Source organism: Pelodiscus sinensis, chromosome 4, assembly GCF_049634645.1.
Source record: "Pelodiscus sinensis isolate JC-2024 chromosome 4, ASM4963464v1, whole genome shotgun sequence".
NCBI lineage: Eukaryota > Metazoa > Chordata > Testudines > Trionychidae > Pelodiscus > Pelodiscus sinensis.
Window position 1 is genome coordinate 66779496 of NC_134714.1, and position 20213 is coordinate 66799708.

Below are 20213 nucleotides of genomic sequence, written 5' to 3' on the forward strand. Positions count from 1 at the left end.
ATTAACTCAGTGAAACAAGCATAGCAAATAGTGAAAAGCAGATGAGATTATGAATTATTCGATCATTTAATGTCAACTGATAACAGGACAGTTCAGAGTTTTTTATTATAAGAGAACAATTTCCATGTACACCTGATACAGGGGAAGGTAGGAAGGTATTTTACATCAGTTCTAATAGGAAGGGAATCTGGAAAAAAACCACTAAAGCCGTCCCACTACTTCCTTCTTTCTCTAGAACTTCAAATTGCTCCTAAGTCCAATTAAGTGAAGAGGGGAAGGCAGACAGGCAAATGCCTTTCCATAGATTTGTCCTGATGTAGCTGTCTGGAACCCAGCACAGTTCTGTCGGTGCATAAGAGTTCAGAATCCAGCTAGCTCTGCAAGGCTGATAGGGATAAAAACCTGGACCTACTTAGTTCCTGAATTCAGTAGAGCTCACTCAAAAACAGAGGGAGCAGATCTGCAGAGTAAGGAGGAGCCATTTTGATATGGTCACTTCAGAGCAGAGGTGCACAGAGCTCACGGTGGCAGGATGGCTCTGAATCCCCAAAGCAGGGATTCTGGACTTTTATACGTGGAATCAGATAAACATCTCCCTTCTCCTCGTCCCTCCACAGCCATATCACTATGAACACTGTATTTGACAGGTCCCTTGGGAACAGAATGCTGATCTCTAAGAAGCTAAGGGAAGGGAAAGAAGCAACGGTAGGCGCACACACCCCACCACCTCAAGCTCAGAGCTTGTTCCTTGGAAGTGAGACAGCTTAACTTTATTCAGGGAAAGAAAGTCAAAAAAGTATCTATGTAACCAAGGAAACAGTGGAAGTTCTGTACTTTGATCTCATTGATGATCTGAGAAGGGAACGGAGCATGGTGCTGGCAGTCAGAGGGACAACCTTTTCTCTCCCCCTGTGCATCTTCACTGGACAAGGAAGGCCCCTGGACTCTTAGCATTCGATTAAAAGTAGTTCTCACTTCTCTTTTGATCAGTGCTGTAAGGAAAAAAGAACAAGGCTTATTATATTCATTATATTCACATCATGAAGAGTTCCCTCAAATCTCTCTCCATTGAGTGGTGTGTCAGGACCAGCATGAGGAATGTGTTAGGCTTCCAACATCCCAGGCCTCTGAGCATCTATTCCTTTGAACAATCAGAGGCTCCTTATGACCCACCAACCAGAGCAAGAGCAGAAACAATGCACCCTCAGCTCTTCTCAGGAGTTTAGGTTAATGGTAATGCCTAGCCAATCTATTAGAAGATCTCTGTGTGTCCTGTAAGCAGCAGCAGATAAACAAGCATCACTATTAGGTAGCCTTTACACTAGAAAGATGAACTGGTGTGTTGTGCCATTTAACATGTCAGTGCTCTAGCATACCTGAACTAGCCATCACATCAAGTCACGTTTTCAGCCCAGCACCACATTACAGAAGGCCCCTGAGATGCGACCACTCAAGTTCCAACCCTTCCTCCTCCACCGCACTTGCAAAAATGGTTGTAAGCGCAGAAGGGGCTGGAAACCCCGACTTACATCCTCAGCCTGCATTTACAATGGTGCATGGCACCTACCGTAAATGCGGGTTCGAGTTATAACACCCCGAAGTTGCAACGCTTCCTCCGGAACCGATCGCGTCACAAGTTGGGGGCCTCCTGTCGTTCTGTTATAGCTGCAGCGCTTGCTGAGTACCTAGCGCACAGTTCTTGGCACAGCTGCCAGAAGCAACTGCTTCTGGGGAGATTCTGAAATGTTACCAATAAACTATAGAACACTAGCTGGAAAACTGCCTAATTGTTTCACTGAAATCAGTGCAGACTGAAATGGTTCTGTCTAAACTGTTGTTCAAACCAAGTGGTACTTGTTTTTCAGGCAAGCCCTAAGGAGTACTTGCTGGTGTAGACACAAGGTGTTTTACAAGCACTCTGTAGGAAACAAGCAGTCCTTAACACTGTAAACGTATAGTGCAGAAAATACTTTAACCCAAGAGACAGATTAGGAGGAAGTCTCCCATACTGTATAACACAGTGCCCAACAGACTCCTGACCTCTCTGATCCTGAAGTGACAAAGATGAAAGTCCCATAACTCAAAACCTTGCACTTTGGGTTGGAAACTAGATGAGTCAGAACAGCAACCCCCTTCCTCTGCTTCTAAACAGGGACAGATGAGCAGGACAAAGCTTTGACTAAAAGAAAACCAGGGAGAGCATGTACTTCATTACACAGGCAAGACCTCTCCTCTGATCTTACAGTGCAGAGAGTGGAGGCCTACCTGTGATGTTGGTCGACAACCAGGTGCAGGCCTTCTCAGTAGCCAGTCCCACTGCAATGTCTTCTGCACTGCTCAAAACCTTTGAAATGGACAAAGCAGCACGGCAGTTATCACCACTCGTAGGAGAGTTGTGCCTTGCCAGGCAGGGAGAGACAAAGGAACAAAATCTCTAGGGAAGACTTCATTTCAACATACATTGTGTTCAGAGTCAATATGGGCATCCCCTGATCAATTCAAATGGGACAAGGAAACTGGGCTCTCAAATGATAAGGATGTGAATAACTTTGACCATTTTGGATCATTTTGGCAGAAACGCTCACTCAACCTGAACAGGCTTGCGCGACTCAGAGTGATTTTACATCTTTATGTCAGTAACTTTGGCCCCCCTACCATGGAAGGGTTTAAAAGTGGCAGCAGTGGCAATACAGGGATACTGATCAGGAATGAAAGGCAAGGCCTTTAGTAGGCACAATACATACTGCTGCTGTCGTCTCTTCTGGCAGCAGCACTCTCACAGCCTCAGGCCCTTTCAACCTGCAAAATCTGCAAAGAAAAATGGCAAAACACCCTACTGTTGTGTCAGCCAAAGCTCTAGAGGTACCTCTACCTCTTAGGGTAGGGTTCTCAACCTTCATAGCACCAATGTCCCCCTTCTGACAACAAAATTACTACACAAGCACAGAAGTGGGGGACTGAAGCCTGAACCCGTCTGACCCCCACTACCAAAGACCCAGGGCCTCAGTCTCAGGCAAGGGGCCTGTAACCTCAGGGCTGATGTCCAAGGGCAAAGGGGCACAGGCTTTAGCTATGGTCCCAGGCAATGGAGCTCAAGCTTCAGCTTCAACCCTAGGCCCCAGCAAGTCTACATCAGTGCTGGCACCACCATTAAAATGGGGTCATGACCCACTTTGGGGCCTTGACCCACAGTTTGAGAACAACGGCTCTAGGGTGACAGGGACGTCTCTGCTGGGACTTCCCCTTGCTTTATTACATTTCATCATTTGGACATTATAGTGGGTCCCACGACCAGGAAGGGCAGAATCAGGTACGCACAATTTAATTACTGGCTCCTACTACAGGTAGTTGAGCTGTAACACCCAGGACTCCTTCCTTCCTCTCACAAAAGAGGGGAAAATACAATCACTAGAGAATAAGTCCGTTAGGAGCTAGAAGCAGCTAGGAGCAGCTAGGTTATACAGGATAGTACCCTCCTCAATTCCTTCCCAGGATCAGAAGGAACCCAGAAAGAATCTGAGCTCAGATTATAGGGATGCCGCTAAACATCCCAGAATGTCTGAAGCAGAGGCCAGGGAGGTTAAAAATACTGGTGTAATCATAGAGCCTGCATATTAAGGAATCTGCAGTGAAATGGAAGAGAAGTGACTAGTTTGAGTAGCTTCTGCTTACTCTCTGCCTTTGTGGAGAGCCTGTGCCCCTTCCTCGTAGAGCTGGGCACACACCTCGTCCAGCAGTTTGCTATGATTAGCATCCTCTTCTTTTACCTTATCCTGCAGCATGACCTCTGCCCTTTTGACCAGCTCTGCTACCAGGGTTGCCCTGTTACAAGACAACAGCACAACAGAGAACAAGTCAGGAAATCAGGAAACCTCTTCAAGAGGGGAACCATTTTCCTTTAGACCACAGGCGAAACACCACACTAAGACAAAAAACTTTATTACATGGTATTTATTGTATTACTCTAACCCCCTCCCCTCCACTATGAGAGAATCTTATCCCATTTTCATTGGAACTCATTGCCACAGGATGCTGTTGAGGCCCAAAAACAGTAAGATTCAAAAAGGGACTATAAGTTTCTACTACCAGCAAGACTATCCAGAGTTGTCAGTGATGGCCAACACATTTTGGAAGAGAAATTAAACCTCGTGCCTCAGGCCTTAAGTCAATCTCTAAATATTAGGATTTAGGATAAGACACAACATGGAGAGTATATTATCCCACAATGTGACATTTCTTGCACCTTTCTCTGAAGCATCAGCTACAGGACACTGGGCTAGAAGAATTACAGACATGATCCAGTATGGCAATTCCTATGTTTCCATGTTCACTTCAAACAGATATAATCCAAACTGACAAAGGATACACAGCCTCTCCCTGAAAGTATTCTCAGAAACACCCTAGGACACTAAGCTCTTTTGTGCACGAGTTCAGGCAGCTAGTCACCAGCACCTTGCCTAGACTAGCACTTACACTGGTGTCCTCTAGCAACTGACAGTACTGAACTCAGCAGGCAGTAGACTCAAAGGGATGTTCTAGAGCAGACATCAAGGTGTAAGAGTCTGCTTACATGATCTATGTTAAAAACACTGGTAATTTCCGCCCAAGTCTTACAGGCCAGGCCTACAGGAGACCTGGAATGTTGGTTAAGGTATGCAACTTCAGCTATGTAAAATACATAGCTAGAGTCATCTTCCATTGAGTTTGGTGCCATCTTCACCGAGGGAGGCCAATAGGAGCACACACTCCCATCGGCTTCCCTTACTCGGCGACTGTCAGAAGTACTGGTGCCAAGTGGGGCCACGAGAAGAGCAATCTCCAGGGCAGCAAGTGAACACATGACATGGCCTTACTGAACAGATGCCTATGTCACGAAGCCACCATGGTATGGCCCCTCAAAAGAGAGGCCATGGGCAAATGGGACACGACAAGGAACCAAACTTGCTGTTTCACCCCTAAAAGTGGATGCCCATCTGACCAGGATCATACAAACTAGCTGTGCAATATTATGACACCTTACTCTATCTGCACTTTATCTCTTGTTGACAGGCCTTCACTCCCTGAAACAGTCGGTCCAGGGCCTCCAACTAGCACTCAGGTTCTCATACAGAGTTTCTCTCTCAATTTAGAAAATCCACCACCACAAAGAATGAGAAGAATCTCTGAGAGGGCTCATTAGAAAGAGGAAACACTCCCAGGGATACTCTGGACTAATGTGTCTGCCATTGAGCTCTGGCTAAGGGGGGGGGGGTATTTAACCTTGGAGAATGAATCTGAAAACTGGCAAGCCCCAGTCAGAGACATGGAGATCACTGCCTCAGAGGAGGCTACAGAAATGGGGCTCAAAACTTTTTATCTGATAAACGTATTTGCAGATCTTTCTAAATGAAATTGATCAGTTTTTCAAAGTAGAAGCTTGGTACCACTGGGAGGGGAGGCTTATTCTGCATAGGCCAAAGAGTGCCCAAGTGGATTCCATTCCAGTCTCAGCGTCCTCAAGAAATCCAATATGGGAGAAAACTTCCAACATCCAGGGAGAGATTCTCCCCACCTTCCTCTCCAAGGGAAGTGGCAACTCGCCTTTAAAACAGCTGATATACTAAGCTGTAATTTTAAAATAAACACTGCCCATTTGTAATGCCATCCAATTGCGGGCTTCTCATAGGACTGTGTTATGAGTGAGAACCTTAACACTCCATCAGGCAGGGAAGTAATTCCTTGTTTCCACAAATGAAACAGACACCAAGAGATTAAATGACTTCTGCCCAACGGCGCCGAACAGGTCAGTGGCTAACTCCCAGGGCCCCTGTCACCCATGTTTTACAATGCCTGCAAGTGGCAGCCAGTGTTCAGGGGCAGGTTAGGGAAGGTTCTGTCATCTTCAAAGGGATGAGGCTGCGAGGCAAGACAAGTGGGCAAACAGCGTTTGCACAGATGTCTAATCGGATGGGCTCTGCTGTTACACAATCTCCTTCCATCTTCAAAAGGGGACGCCACTTTCAATACATCTAATGGGAAAAAATGCAGAGTGCTCCCCAAAATGAGCCTAACAAAGCACCAGACAGATTCGGACTGCCCACTGTGAGCAGTGAGGCCAATGCAGCAACTCTCTCTGCAGCATACACTCAAACCCTTGGCCTCAGATTAAAACACCAGGCAAGTAGGAATTTTTGAAGGTGCCAAAACCAGCACTTACTTGATGTGCTTAACGCAGTTGGATCCCACCCTCTCCGCTACAAATTCCACTGTTCTCTGCAGGGATGGGGGCTGATTGTGGAAGAAGGCCTGCTCCAGCTCCACCTGCTCAAAAGGAAGAACAAGAGCTACAAAAAGACCAAGGCACTCCACACCGGTCCTCTCCTCTGAACTACAGGAATAAACAGGCCCAGAGCACATTTCTGTGCACAACAGAGCGGCAGACACAAAACTTGCCTATAATAGAGCATTTTGTGATTACAACCCTGGATATAAGCATTTTACAGGGTGTGCAAATCTTCCTCTTATCTGTTAGCCCAAAGCTTACTTCTTGAGTTATGGGAAACTGCAAAATGATTGATTACAAGGGGAAGAGAGAAAGAAAAAAAATATTGATAGCTCTTGTCCAGTCTGAGAGTAGCACCTTCTTAGCAGGCTTCAACTAGGAGCACTGTATGGCAACGAGCCATTCCCAGGGGGCGTAGCTTTATCCCCTTGAATTAGAGAATTGGCAACACTGCACCACACACATCCTAGCATTACTACAGAGGAGTCAGAGCAGTGTAAACAGGAAGTCAGGGTACATGCCACAGAGAAGAGAGAGGAAGACAGACTGGGTAAATAATCATCTGTGTGTTTGACAGGAAAGGATTCTATATTCAGGTTCTCTGAAATTTAGAGCCCTCCTCCTATCAATGCTGGAAGATTTTACAAGCAGAATAGTAGGATCAGTCATCCTTCCTCTTAACTGTTAAGCAAGAGATTGCTTTCTGACTATGACTTTGTTGATCTCCCTCCCATATAGTTTTAAGATAACAGTACAGCTTGCAGTCCTGAACACTTCCTCCCTTTGTATATCTGTTGTAAAAAGCCACTTCATTTTCAGAGTTCTCTCATTACATAGAAACAATGTAGATCCCTAACTTGTGCAAGAAGACAGTACACCGCTCCTCTCAGGTTCTCTCTACCTGCAATTTTTGCTGTGTGATGGAAGGTTTGGGTGCCAAGGACTCCGTGGCAGTTGGGGTTATTTTCCTTATAAAACCACCATTCTTTGATCCACTGCCAGCCACAAAGGAAGCCAACAGCTTCCGTAGCTCTCCTGTAAAAAGAAACAGGGGTGAAGAGTAGTCCCCACATACACATTTGTAACCATGGACAATGAGCCAGATGTGCCCAGGCGTTCATTGAAACAGGTTCTGCAATGTCTTAGCTTTTGTGAAACCAAAGGAGAGTAAGTTTCGGATCTGAGGAGAGGCCAGTGCAAACCCAGCCTCCCGTACACTCATGGTGGCGATGAAGCAAGATGCAAGCCCCTACCCTTTGCAGCTTGGCACAGCACCCCCAGAAGCTGCTCGACTAGGGCATATTGAGCTAGACAGGCTTTGGTGACAATCCCGCCCACTCCTCCTCAGATTGCAGGATGAAAAGTGGCAGCTCTGCAAAGGCCACTGGGTTTGTGGGAGAACGAAGGTTCCTGAGCATAGCAGGGCAGGTATGGAGAGAATGCTGGAGGTGAGCGCCATGCAGAGAACTTCAACCCTGCAACTTGTGATGAGCATTTCTCATGTAAGAATCATTGCACAGACTGTAGAGCTTTCCCTACAACCACATGCACATCAGTGCATGATGAAGTAACACTTCTCCCTATCACATTCAGAGCCAACACTGGCCCTTCGTAAGTCAGGCAGGTGCCTCTGTTGTATGAGTGCACCCACTAGTAAGCAGTCTCTTAAGGAAACAATGCGAGTGACAGTGTACCTCAGTCAATTCTGACAAAAGTTTGAAACTAAAAGCTATTAAGGTACAAAGGAATTCCCCCTCTCTGCCTTAAGTAAGTGTCAGCCTAGAGATCAGGGTACTGTCAGAATCCAAACCCTTCTACTTTAAACAGAGCATTGGGCAGCCTGGCGTTCCTCCATTCAAGTCCGACTTTCATGGAGAGCCAGGCTGGCCCACTCCTGTGAATCACTCATTCTACCCAGCCAGAACTGCAGCCAGTCTGCAGCCTCCCTCTCCCCTGAGAGGTACTTCTATCAACATATTCATGACTTGGTCTTTTAATCAAGGTCAAAGTTACATGGCTGAGATTTAAGGTTGTGGGGAGGGGTAAGAAAGATGATCTGACTCATGAGACCAAAGAATGCTAGCACTAGCATCAATACAATACTCACCAAGGTAGGGACAGCATGTATAAAGTAACTGCTGATCCACCAAAGGCACAGAATCCTGGGAAAGGAAGAAAGGGAAGCTGAAGGACAGAACAGCTATAAAAGGCATCTTTAGAGGTTTAGAAATCCCTTATGCATCTCACAGATGCCTCATGGCACCTTATCAAAATCTGGAGCTAACAACAAGCCAGATCAAGTCAATTTGAAGGGAAACATGAACTCTTAACACCCACAGAGTAGGGATGTTGGATATCGTGCAACTAATAGTCATGTAACCTCATGAAATCTTAACAGGGACTCCCCTGTATTAGAGGCAGCTGCACAGAGTGGCAGGTGAGAGCCCATCAGCCAGGAGAGCCAGTTCAAAAACCAAGTCCCTATGCAGACCAGCTGATACAGAGTAAGGATGTTAAAATGCAGTTAATTGACTAGTCGATGGAATTTCCATCAACTAGTCGATAGGCACTTCCACATTCCTCCTTTGAAATGTACAAGAGCCCCCGCTGAGGCTCTTGCACATTTCAAAGGAGGAATGCAGAATTCTGCGTACAGCCCGGGGCCAGCGGGAAGTCCTGCTGACTCCGGGCTCCGGGCTGCACAAAGATGCCTGCTTTGAAATGCACAAGAGTCCCCACTGTGCATTTCAAAGTTATGGAGCCCAGGGTCAGCAGGGGACTCAGAGTCCCCACCACTAACCCTGGGCTCCATGCTACTCTGCATGCCACTAGGAGCCCAGAGTCAACTGAGGACTCCCCAGCTGACCCCGGCTCCACACAGCACTTTCTCGGAACCCGCCCCAGGTTCTGGGGAAGTGCCGGAAGGAGCCTGGTATCAGCTGGGGAGTTCCCAGCTGATCCAGAGTTCTGGGGAAACACCACGAGGAGCCTGGAGTCAGCTGGGGACTCCCCAGGTGATTCTAGACTCTGCGCGGCAGCGGAACCCGGGGTCAGCTGGGGACTCCCCAACTGACCGCGGGTTCTGGGGAAATGTCTAGCAGAGCCCAGGATCAGCTGATCCCAGACTCCATTACTTTCCATTTGAAATGCGCGGAGGAAGTGTTTTAAAGGGGCAGCCGCCGCACAGCTGATCCGTGCAGCGGCACACTGCCTTGAGGTTTCAAAGGAGCAGCGGTGCAGCACTGCCACTTTGAAATACCCCTCCCCAGCATGCTGCCCCTCTCTCATAGGGGCAGTGGGGAGAATCAACTAGTGGAGTTATCAAAAGACTATCCGATAAGGAAATGCTTATCAGATAGTCGACTATTCTTTAACATCCCTAATACAGAGGTGGCAGCAGACCCTGCGGACAGGCCGCTGCCGCAGACCAGCAAGGGGGGGTGACAGCAGGGTTCACAGAGTCAGTGTGCACGGGGAGCCTACTTGAAAGCCAGTTTCCCATGCATATCAGCTCCAGCCTGGCTCCCTCACCCTCTGCACTGCTGCCTCTATCAGCTGCCTCTGATACAGAGGCCACAAGGGAGGGGGAGGGAGAATGCATGGAGTCAACAAGATTAACCAATAAGCCAAGGTTTACTGGTTAATCATGTAGTCAAATACACATTGACATCCCTACCACAGAGTTAATTCCAGCCCTCAAATGGGCAGTCAACAGTGCTGCATTTTAGCAAGATCTCCCATTGTTTGAGGTTTAGTCCTGATCACTGTCAAAGCCCTGCTGAGAGTAAATGGCTGTAAAGAAGGATTAGGGACCCCAGCAGAGGCCTGCTGCCCTAATGGGGAGGAACTCAAACTAGGGGGAGGGTAAAGCACACACAATTACTAAAAATTAAAGCTCCACCACTGCTTCCACTCAGACATACACAATCAGTCCACTTGACTTGAGACACTGACCCATGGAGTTACAGAACCATCCACCTACTTCCTCTCCTCCTCCCACCCCCGTCGTACCATACAGCACAGCCAAACGGTGAGGATCGGGGAAAGCCTAGCATCCCATCATTGTACATATTTAGAAAAAGCCACAATGGAGTTCTGCATCTGCCCCCTGCCACTGGGGTGCGACTGCACTTCTTGCACTGTAACAAGACACTCTCGTACAGTGGTGAAACAGGCTCGAAGCTACCCCACACAAACAAGGGATGTGGGATCTGAAAACTGCCTATTTGCTAGCTTGAATTATTTTTTACCCTCTAAATGGGTTTTGTTCAGGTGCTAGTTACTCTGTGCCAGGCCAAGCGGACTGTTAAGCATCCCAATACCAGCAGACTCATTTAAAAACCCAAGTCATCTATTTCCTGCTTCTGTTCTGTCATCACTGCTAGCACCTGGAACAGGCTGCAACTCACTCATCCTGCACTAGAGATGTAAAAATTCCATTTAATTGGTGAACTGAGTAAAGGGGAGGGCGGGATGGGGAGGCTTGAGCAACCACCCCCTCCTCACCCCACCACAGCCAGGATCTGCTCCAGCCAGGCCAGAGCAGCCCCTGCCTGCAGGGTGCCTGGGTGCACCACATAGGCTGCTCCAGCAATCCGGAGCAGCCTCTGGCTATGGCATGCCTGGGTTCACTATGGAGAGGGGCTGCTCCAACCCTGGAGCAGCCCCTGTTTGTGGCAGGCCTCAGGGCAGGCAGGGAACTGCTCCAGCTCCCCCCCCCCCCCCAATCAGTTAACCAGAACTAGTAACCATCACTCGTTAAGGGTGATGCTTACTGGTTAGCCTTTCACATCCCTATTCTGCACTGGGGATACTCTATCAACAGCAGATCAAAGTAGGGATATGAATGTTAACCGGTAAGCATCACTCTTCTCTTCTTAAAGAGACCCTAGATAATTTCATGGAGGTTAGGTCCATAAAAGGCTATTAGCCAGGGGATAAAATGGTGTCCTTGGCCTCTGTTTGTCAGAGGCTGGAGAGGGATGGCAGGAGACAAATCGCTTGATCATTGTCTTCGGTCCACCCTCCCTGGAGCACCTGGTGCTGGCCACTGTCGGCAGACAGGCTACTGGGCTAGATGGACCTTTGGTCTGACCCAGTACGGCCATTCTTATGTTCTTATGTGATGCTTACCGGTTACAGATAACTGGCGGGGGCTGAAGCAGATTGATGGGGCCGGCTGGAGCAACACCTGTCCACAGCAGGTCCAGCCCATCTGGAGGAGCACACCACAGGTGGTGATGCTCCAGCCCAGCTGGAGCAGCCCCTGTCTGCAGCAGGCCCAGTCCAGTATGCTACAGGCAGGGTCACTCCAGCCCAGCCAGTGCAGCCCCAGCCTAGCCAGGCTTCACACACATACAAGTGGTTAACTAGTTAAACTTGACATTTAACTGGTTAATTGATTAAATGGGATTTTACATCCCTAGCTCAGTCTCTAAATAAACATGCTTGTATGCTCTAGCAAGTACTCGTCTCCTTGGCAAAGCACCACCATGGTTTATCAAAAGCCCCAAGAGGTAATTTGCATCAAAGAAGCAGATTGCAGCTGCCTGGGCTTTAATATTGAGGTCCAAACCACAGAGAAGACAGGTCCCAGCATGCAATGCAATCTGATCAGTTAGACAAGTTGAAGCGCTGCATAGAGTCTTTGTTCAGCACATAAGCCACTAAATAGAATGTTGAAGTCCACAGGCTTCAATATTGAAATCTACAGGCCATACATGCCTCAGTCAAGCAGCAGCAAACATTAAAAGCAGCTGCTGTCACAAACTTACCAAAGCCTGAGCAGATGTCACAGTGTCCCTGGTCAGCCCCTCCCATCTGATTTCACTGGTGAAGAACAACTCCTCTGGGACAGAGGGGACCTGGAAAACAAACCCCCAATCGCCATTCATGGGCAGTCAGTAAGTGAAACACAGCCCCAGCTACTGGGTTTGGAGAGTCTTTCAACAGTCAAAAGCAAAAGCAAAAGCAAAACCAAACCATATTCTGTCACAGAGAGTCTTCTATTCTCTGCCAGGCCCACCGTGCCAAAGGTAGCTTTTTTCCATACAAGTGAGTTTATTACCCATCATTTCACATATCCCAGCCTCCCGCTTTGATCTCACTCACTCCATTAAAACAGGCAACGTTCTGCTGAGCACAGAGTGGGACTCCCTTTGGGGTTTCAATGTCATGTTTTAAATCAGCAAGTTTTCTGTTAGTTATCGTAAAGAACTGCCACCTCCCCACAGCACTCAGCACACTGCCTCGGCAAGACCATTTCCAATTTCGGCAGGAATTAATTTTCCTTTGCTCTTGAGGAAAAATACTATCTAGTTTAATGACAATGAGACCTACAGAAATAAACTATGGAACTGATTAGACAATGAGATCTTCTCTAGAGGAACATTGAAACAGCCTACAGAATTCTACAGCAGGGCTATAAGTCTTTATTAAATTATACAGGAGCGTTAATAAATCCCACTCTACAGAAAGGATCTCATTTATTTTCATCTCACTTTATCTCCTTTTCAATTATTTTATATTTATATTCAGCACACTTCTCCAGTCATTTACACGTTGAGCTACTGTACCTGAAAGAGCCAGCCCAGCACTGCAAGTATCAGTAGCTTGTTCAGAAAACTCATCTCCTTTTCTTCAGAAAGAACCAGGCCTCTGCCATGGAAAAAGGGCAGTAGAAAAGACTTTTATACTTCAACAGATTAAAAAAATATATTCTTGTTATAACTTGTCTTCGTGCTCTCCATCTCCCTGGCCTGTCCCATGCATGGTCTACCTTAGATCTCAGGCTCTTTTGAGTAAGGCATCTTATCCCACACACAAATAACGTACAACATGCATTGTACATTTGGCCTGCAGTGACTGTAAGACATGCTACAAATCCCATCTCTTTGCCTTAGTTTTGATGGAGATGAGAAGAATTGAGAGTATTTGGGCAGTGAGGAACTTTGCAGAGGGACTTCTAAATTTATATTTGGCAGCTGCACGCTGTGAGTGAAGACACATGGAAAGTTATATATATTTAATCAAACTCTATACAGGTTGAACCTCCCAAATCTGAGACTCTCTGGTCTGGCAACATCCATGGTCCAGCAGGATGTTGCTGGACCAAAGAACTCCAGAGACCAGAAGTGGGAGCCAGCCAGGAGAACACAGGACTGGGGATCCCGAGCTGAGCCAGCAGTAGCTGGGCCAGGCAGCAGCTAGGGAGTGGCTAGGGAGCCTATGTCCTCCTGATTGGCAAACCCTTTAATCAGTGGGGCCTGGTGGTGAATGGGGAGCTCCCACCCCACTAAGCAACTCCCAATGGGCAGTGGAGCCAGGCGACACCAGTTTGGGGAACCCAGGGAACCCCCAGCAGAAGCAGGATTGGCCCCAGCAGTGGAGCCAGCAGCAGCCAGGCAGCCCTGACCAGAGAACCCTAGGAAATCCCCAGTGACAGCAGGCCAGGCAGGGCCAGGGAATATCCCCACTGGCGGTGGACTTGGGTGGCCCCTGCCAGGGAACTCCCAGCAGCAGCAGGGCCAGGTGGCTGCAGGTGAGCCTTTGCCAGGAAGCCCCAAGGACTTCCCCCAAAGACAGCAGGGCCAGCAGCACCTGAGTGGGGCTGGTGGCGGCTGGGCAACTTGGCAGGAGAACCCCTGGTGGCAGCGGGGCCCAGGCCGGAAGCCTGGGGAACTCTGGTGGCAACAAGCAGGCAGCAGGGTGTCGGGGGGGAGAGCGGGACTCCAGCCTTGGGAACCCCAAGGAGCGGAGCTGACAGCAGGGCAGCCAGCAGGGGAGCACTGACCTCCCCTCGTCTAGCAAACTCCCTGGTTCAGGTCCACTCAAGTGTCAAATTTCCTAAAGCTTGCAACGGGCTCTTTTTTAACATAGTATTTCTTTTGTTTCTATACAAGTGACTTCATCCTTCTGTCCCTATTACAGCTATAAGGGATTTTTATAACGGTCCCACCTGAGGACCACCAAGTAGCCGCACAGCCCCACTTTGGAAGAAGAGTGGGATTCCCATCACCACTACAAAGAAACATTCTCAAGCAAATACAGGAGCCCTTGCTCAGTGTCTCACCTGTAAAGCTGCAGCAGAAGGGAAAATACCCTCCCATAGTAGTCAAGGAATGGAGCAAAATGGTCCACAAGAGAGAGGAATTCTACAACCCAAGGAATGGTAAGGATAGTACGTCGGTTCAAGATCGATCGTCTCAGGAGCTTCAATACATCCAGTACAGGCAGGGTCTTGATGGGCAATACACATTAAGTCAACTTAAAGTAGTTTGAAGCTAACTTTTCACACTTTAAAAAGAAAATCCGCATCTATCTTCTGGCTTTTCTTTCCACAATTTAACGCTTTGCACAATTAAGTGGTAATGAAATGGCTAGTGGCTGGAGACCTATATAAATTAAATACAGTGATATTAATAGTTCATGGAGATCCCACTGTAGTTTTGAGAAGATGGTCTTCTGGATAGAACCTTGACATAGTATCAATAGAGCTCAGTTAATTTCTTACAGATAAAAGGCAATCTGCACATGGTTTGGTATATTAATGAAGAGATTAGGGAAGAGCGGAGACACTTCTGAAAGTGTTTCTGGCAGTAGAACCCTTACCTACAATGTGAAAAAGGAAGTCTTTGCAGCAAAATCAGGTCTGATACAATGCCCATGATTCAACAGCATTATCAACAAAGTCAGCACTGCTCCACTAACGCCTCCCTTTTCTCTATCTTATACACTTCTCTTCACACAGCAGGGCACACATGTAGGAGATAAGGCACAGCACAGTGTGGAACTCATCAGGGAGACTGTCCCACCTCACTACTTGACTTGACGTTGCCAGAGGCAGCAGAGAAATACCTGCCTCATCAGGGGGCAAAGAAAACTTACTTGCCAAGCAAAAGCCCAGAAGGTACAGGCTGGTTTTCTAGCTGTTACTTACTTGATTCCTTAATGCCACTGCAGACTCCTGCAAGTCTCTACTCGGTGGTTCCACTGTTCGATATGGCAGGAAAACAAGAAATCCCAGAAACTTTCCCAGGAGTCGGAGAGTCATCAGGGCCACCATGAAATGCTTTTTTTCATCCTGAAACAGGGAAAAGTAAAACTGGTCAGCAACACCACCACAAACTGGGAAGCCTAAGAGCAGTCATAGTAGGTCAGATCAAAGGTCCATCTAGCCAAGCATCCTGTCTTCCAACAGCGACAAATGCCAGGTGCCTCAGAGGGAATGTGCACAAGTAGTAATCCACCCCATTGCCCTTTCCCAGCTTCTAACAGAGGCTATGGACACCATCCCTGCCCCTCCCAGCTAACAGCCATTAATGGACCCATCCTACGTGAAATGTAGGATTCTTTTTTGAATCCTGTTATAATCTTGGCCTTCACAACATCTTCTGGCAGAGTTAACCTGTGGAACTATGCTTTGTATGAAAAAAATACTCCTTTTCATTTGTATTAAACCTGCTGCCTATTAATTTCATTTGGAGACTCCCTAGATCTTGTGTTATGAGGAGGAGTAAGCAGTATGTCCTTATCTACCTTCTCTACAGCTATCACAATATTACAGACCTCAACCATACAGCCCCCTTAGCTGTTTCTTTTCCAAGTTGAAAAGTCCCAGCCTTATTAATCTCTTCTCACATCAGAGGTGATTGGTAAGGGGGCGCCAACCATGAGTACCCCCTCCACATCAAGCCTCCCCCCCCTTGCTCCACTTCTACCCTACTCACACACACCACTTCCATTGAGTGCTGGGGTGGTTCCGCCTTTATCCCCCAAACAGCATGGCCTGAGAGCAGCACGAGGTAGTGCTGCCTTGCTGCACTTTCCACACTGCGGCACTGCTAGTAAGTGCAGGGGAACTTCTGCTGCCAGAACCAGCCCTCCGGCTCCACTAGTCTCCTTGCCAACTGCTGGCCAGCCTCTCCCACCTCGGAAGGGTGCATGTGACCCCTCATGAACCCCCATGTATCACCCTCACCTCACACGGAAGCCATTCCATATCCCTAATTATTTTTGTTGCGCTTTTCTGAACCTTTCCTGATTCCAAAATGTATCTTTTTAGAGCAGTACTCAACCACATTTGCACACAGTATATTCAAGATGTGGGTGTACACCAAGGATTTATATAGGGACAATATGATATTTTCAATCTTATCTATCCATTGCTGACCGATTCCCTATATTTTTCCTCTTTGACTGTTGCTGCACGTTGAGTAAATGTTTTCAATAAACTATTCATGATGACTCCAAGTTCTTCCCCCCCCCCCCCCACACACACACACAACCCAGACTGTGCATCCCTAATTTAGGCTCTATTCTTTTATATGTATAGCTGGGATTATACTTTCCAGAGTACATTACTTTACATTTATCAACATTAAATTTAATCTGCGATTTTGTTGCCCCAGCTGCCTAGTTTTGAGAGATCCTTTTGTAGCTCTTTGCAGTCTGCCTTGGACTTAACTATCATGAGCAGTTTTGTAGAATCCACAAATTTTGCTGCCTCATTTATCCCCTTTTCTAGATCATTTATCAATATGACTAACCCCAGAACAGACCTTCCGGGACACCATTATTTACCTTTCTCCTTTCTGAAAACTGACCCTTTATACCTACCTTTGCTTCCTATCTTTTAACCAGTTACCAATCTACGAGAAGACCTTCCCTCTTGCATCATGGCAGCTTACTTGGCTAAAGAGGGTACGGTGAGGGACCACATCAAAGGCTTTCTGAATAGCTTAAATACACTATATCCACCGAATCCCAGTCCACATGCTTGCTGACCCTGTCAAAGAATTCTTGTAGACTGGTGAAACATTGTTTCCCTTTACAAAACCCATGTTGACTCTTCCCCAATAAATTATGTTTATCTATGTATCTAACAATTCTGTTCTTTACTACAGTTTCAGTTTGCCCGGTACCTGAAAGCAGGCTTACAGGCTGTAATTGCCAAGGTCACCCCTGGAGCAACTTTTAAGCTGAGCTATCAGTCATTGAAACACCACATGTAGGACGCTAGGCTGCCATCTTCACCAAATCATTTTTCAGGGTGAACCTGCTCTCTAAGTTCTCAGGGACATCAGCTGCGGCTCGGCTGCTGTTGGCTACGTGCTGTGCTTGCTTTGTTGCCAGAGTTGAAGAAACAACAAACCCTGGGATCTTAGGCAAACTAAATTATTTGGGAGTTGTACAACATGATCATGAAAGATCCTGCTGGCCATATTCTGACTTCTGTTACATCTGTAAAAACCTCAGGATTTTAGTGGAGTTGCACAGACAACTAGGCAAAGTTTGAGAACAATGGGATTGCACGGTTAGCCTTACAGTCAGAACTTAGTTAACAATTCTGATGATGCTGCATAAGCCAGAAGAGAACCTAATTCTCTCTCCTATAGGTATGTTAGTTCTACAGAGTTAACATGAAAAATTACTTTATTTTTAGTGCAGTCAGACCATCAGACTCAACACAGTGAACAGACCTGCTAAGATGCCAAAACTTGTCACTCTTTAGAGTAAAACCACATTTTAAGAGTTGTTAAACATCAAAAGTGCCATGCTTTGCATAGTTTCTGCTGTAACCATAACTGTAGCAGGACACAGAAGCAAAGCTAAAGTGGCTACTGGAACTTTAGTGGAAAATTTCTTACCTTCCACACACAGCGACAAAACAGCAAATAGTATTTTAGAATTTAAGAGGGTAACAATTACAACTATAACTGAATTTTAAACAAATCCATTCTTATTTATATCACTAACAGCTAGGAAACCATCGTCATGAACCAGCTGTTGGACTGATCAATGAACAAATTTTTAGCAATTACCTGGAACATAACACTTACCTGTTCATCCATATCTGCTTCCCCATCACTAGGTTCATGCTCTACAAAAGTAAGGCCATCCAGCTCGAGTATCTTTAGGCACAGGCTATCCATCAGATGCTGGTTGAACTGGTAGCTTCAGCAAAAGATGAAAAAAGTCAGACTGAAGGTGAAAATAGTAGTGGAATCTCAACTAATATTTAAGCCTTAATCACTGAAGCTGGGGAGAGTTGATACAAAACATCAGCTCATTTAAGGGAAGCTCCAAGTACATTGTGTGGTCAAGAATAGCACTGTCTGCCCAGGCTCTGTCTGGCTCTTAGACTCCAGGAAAGTCTCTGCACACAGCTCTGTCAATACACTAGCCAACCTCGACATTAAACTAACACTTCTTCCATTCTAATCTTGGGCTTCTCTGGAACAGAGACTCATTATTCTCCAATGGTGTGCTGGTTCTAATGATGATGATCTACAGATGAGATTGTGAGGTCCTCTAAACTCACTGCAGTTGCAGTCTAAGGGAGATCTGCATCTATGCACTGAAGGGCTAACCATGTAGCAGCCTCACACTCCATTGCAGGGCACTAAATATCACCTTGTGAGGAACACTTCAGCTATGTAGAGCACCTGCTGTTCATTGTTGAATCACCTCGTAGCTCTGGAAAATCCTGATCCCCTGTGGCAAGACATTCAGTTTGATTCTGTAGTAAGCTAACTAGGAACTAGCCTGATGTAACTCTTAAGAGGGGAAGATGGATTGTGCCAGTGGAAACAAGAGTAATTTGGTAACTTTGCCAATCAGGAGTACTTAATGGGCAGTGCAAATGACAACTTTCTGCAGTTTGAAAACATCCCCACTAGGGCTCCACTGTCCCAAAGACCTGGAGTTCCAAGACCAGTCTCTCAGTCAACTCCCCAATTGTGGCACAAGCCAGTGGTATTAACCAACAACCATCCAAACTTAGCCAAGGCAGAAGCAGTGATATGCAGCTAACCTTCCTGCACTGAGAATGAAGTCCCTGAAGAACTGCTGGCACCCTGGGAAGGCAGGGGGTGGGCAGGGCCCTCTGATGCTCTGAGGAACGACAAATCTCTCCTGTAGCCTCTTCAGCCGGTTCAGGTTATCGGAACCCAGCATATTTAGGACATCCTGGTCTGGGGTATCACCCCAACTTGTGCCACCACCAATAGGACCTTTACACATCTTCAGGAGGGGGGAAAAAGGAGGGAGATGGGAAGTTTAAGATTTTCTTTTATCTTGGATATCTTGCCCCATCCATACTCTGCCCCGTATAAAGACTTTTGGTTTAGGAGCTTCCTATCCAACGCAAAGAACTGGATATGGCTCCTTATAGAGCTTCTGAATGCTACCTCCTTCAGACAGTCAAGGGGGGCAGGGGAGAATATATAGAAAAGCACACAAGACCCACACCCTTCCAGCCTAGTGGTCTCAGGAATGGACTCCAGATCCAACACATAACATGAGGCCACTAGGCTTCTGGGCCAGACCAGCTTATTACATAGCCAGAATATAAATCCTATGGATAACTATACAACCTGCATGAACCAAAGTTCAGTCTTCCACCGTTTAGTGCACCGTCTCAGGGATCGGGACTATTTAAGACTGCACTTCTCTCAGTCATCTACTGCATGTATCTGGACCAGGCTCCGTGGGGCTCCTCAATGTGTCACAGATTTTAAGTACTATTTGCAGTAGCTCATCCACACAGAACTCTGTGGCTCAGCACTCAAAGGTAGAGGTCAGCAAGCCCTCAAAGCTGATCAGTTACCTAGGCACCTCAAGGATGCAGCTTTAAATTCTAGCACCCCAATGAGAAGTACACCCCTTAAAATACAGTACGGTGACGTTAACATGTATTACATCTCAATAATTCTAAACCGAATATGCTCAAATTATAAAGGAAAGTAATTTTACATCTGCCCACCTCAAATTCACCGTGGACTCTGAGAATCAAGTTGGATACCTTCCTAAATATCACAGAATACTAGAACCGGAAGGGACCTTGAAAGGTCCATCAAATCAAGTCCCTGGCCCTCATGGCAGGACCAAGCGCTACCTAGATCATTCCTGACAGATGGCTGTCTAACCTGCTCTTAAATATCTCCAATAT

The 20213-nt window shown here is 46.8% G+C and overlaps 1 protein-coding gene across 6 annotated transcripts in view; it reads right to left on the reverse strand.

The window, feature by feature from the left end:
• The window catches only part of CDAN1 (codanin 1), a 67431-nt gene that overhangs the window by 16769 nt on the left and 30449 nt on the right, over positions 1-20213 (reverse strand). For 5 of the 6 annotated variants that reach the window (XR_012903454.1, XR_012903453.1, XR_012903455.1 and 2 more), the window contains exons 11-23: positions 19077-19285; positions 18103-18217; positions 15201-15344; positions 14334-14500; positions 12838-12919; positions 12037-12126; positions 8370-8424; positions 7164-7297; positions 6197-6303; positions 3673-3822; positions 2745-2808; positions 2266-2344; positions 835-992 (exon numbers count right to left, since the gene is read on the reverse strand). Coding sequence is in view for 3 of the 6 variants with exons in the window: in XM_075927240.1 (XP_075783355.1) it covers positions 835-992; positions 2266-2344; positions 2745-2808; positions 3673-3822; positions 6197-6303; positions 7164-7297; positions 8370-8424; positions 12037-12126; positions 12838-12919; positions 14334-14500; positions 15201-15344; positions 18103-18217; positions 19077-19285 (1554 nt within the window). In the remaining 3 variants the exon portion in view is untranslated. The remainder of the gene's footprint in view (positions 1-834; positions 993-2265; positions 2345-2744; positions 2809-3672; positions 3823-6196; positions 6304-7163; positions 7298-8369; positions 8425-12036; positions 12127-12837; positions 12920-14333; positions 14501-15200; positions 15345-18102; positions 18218-19076; positions 19286-20213) is intronic. The other variant, XM_075927241.1, reaches the window with a different exon arrangement.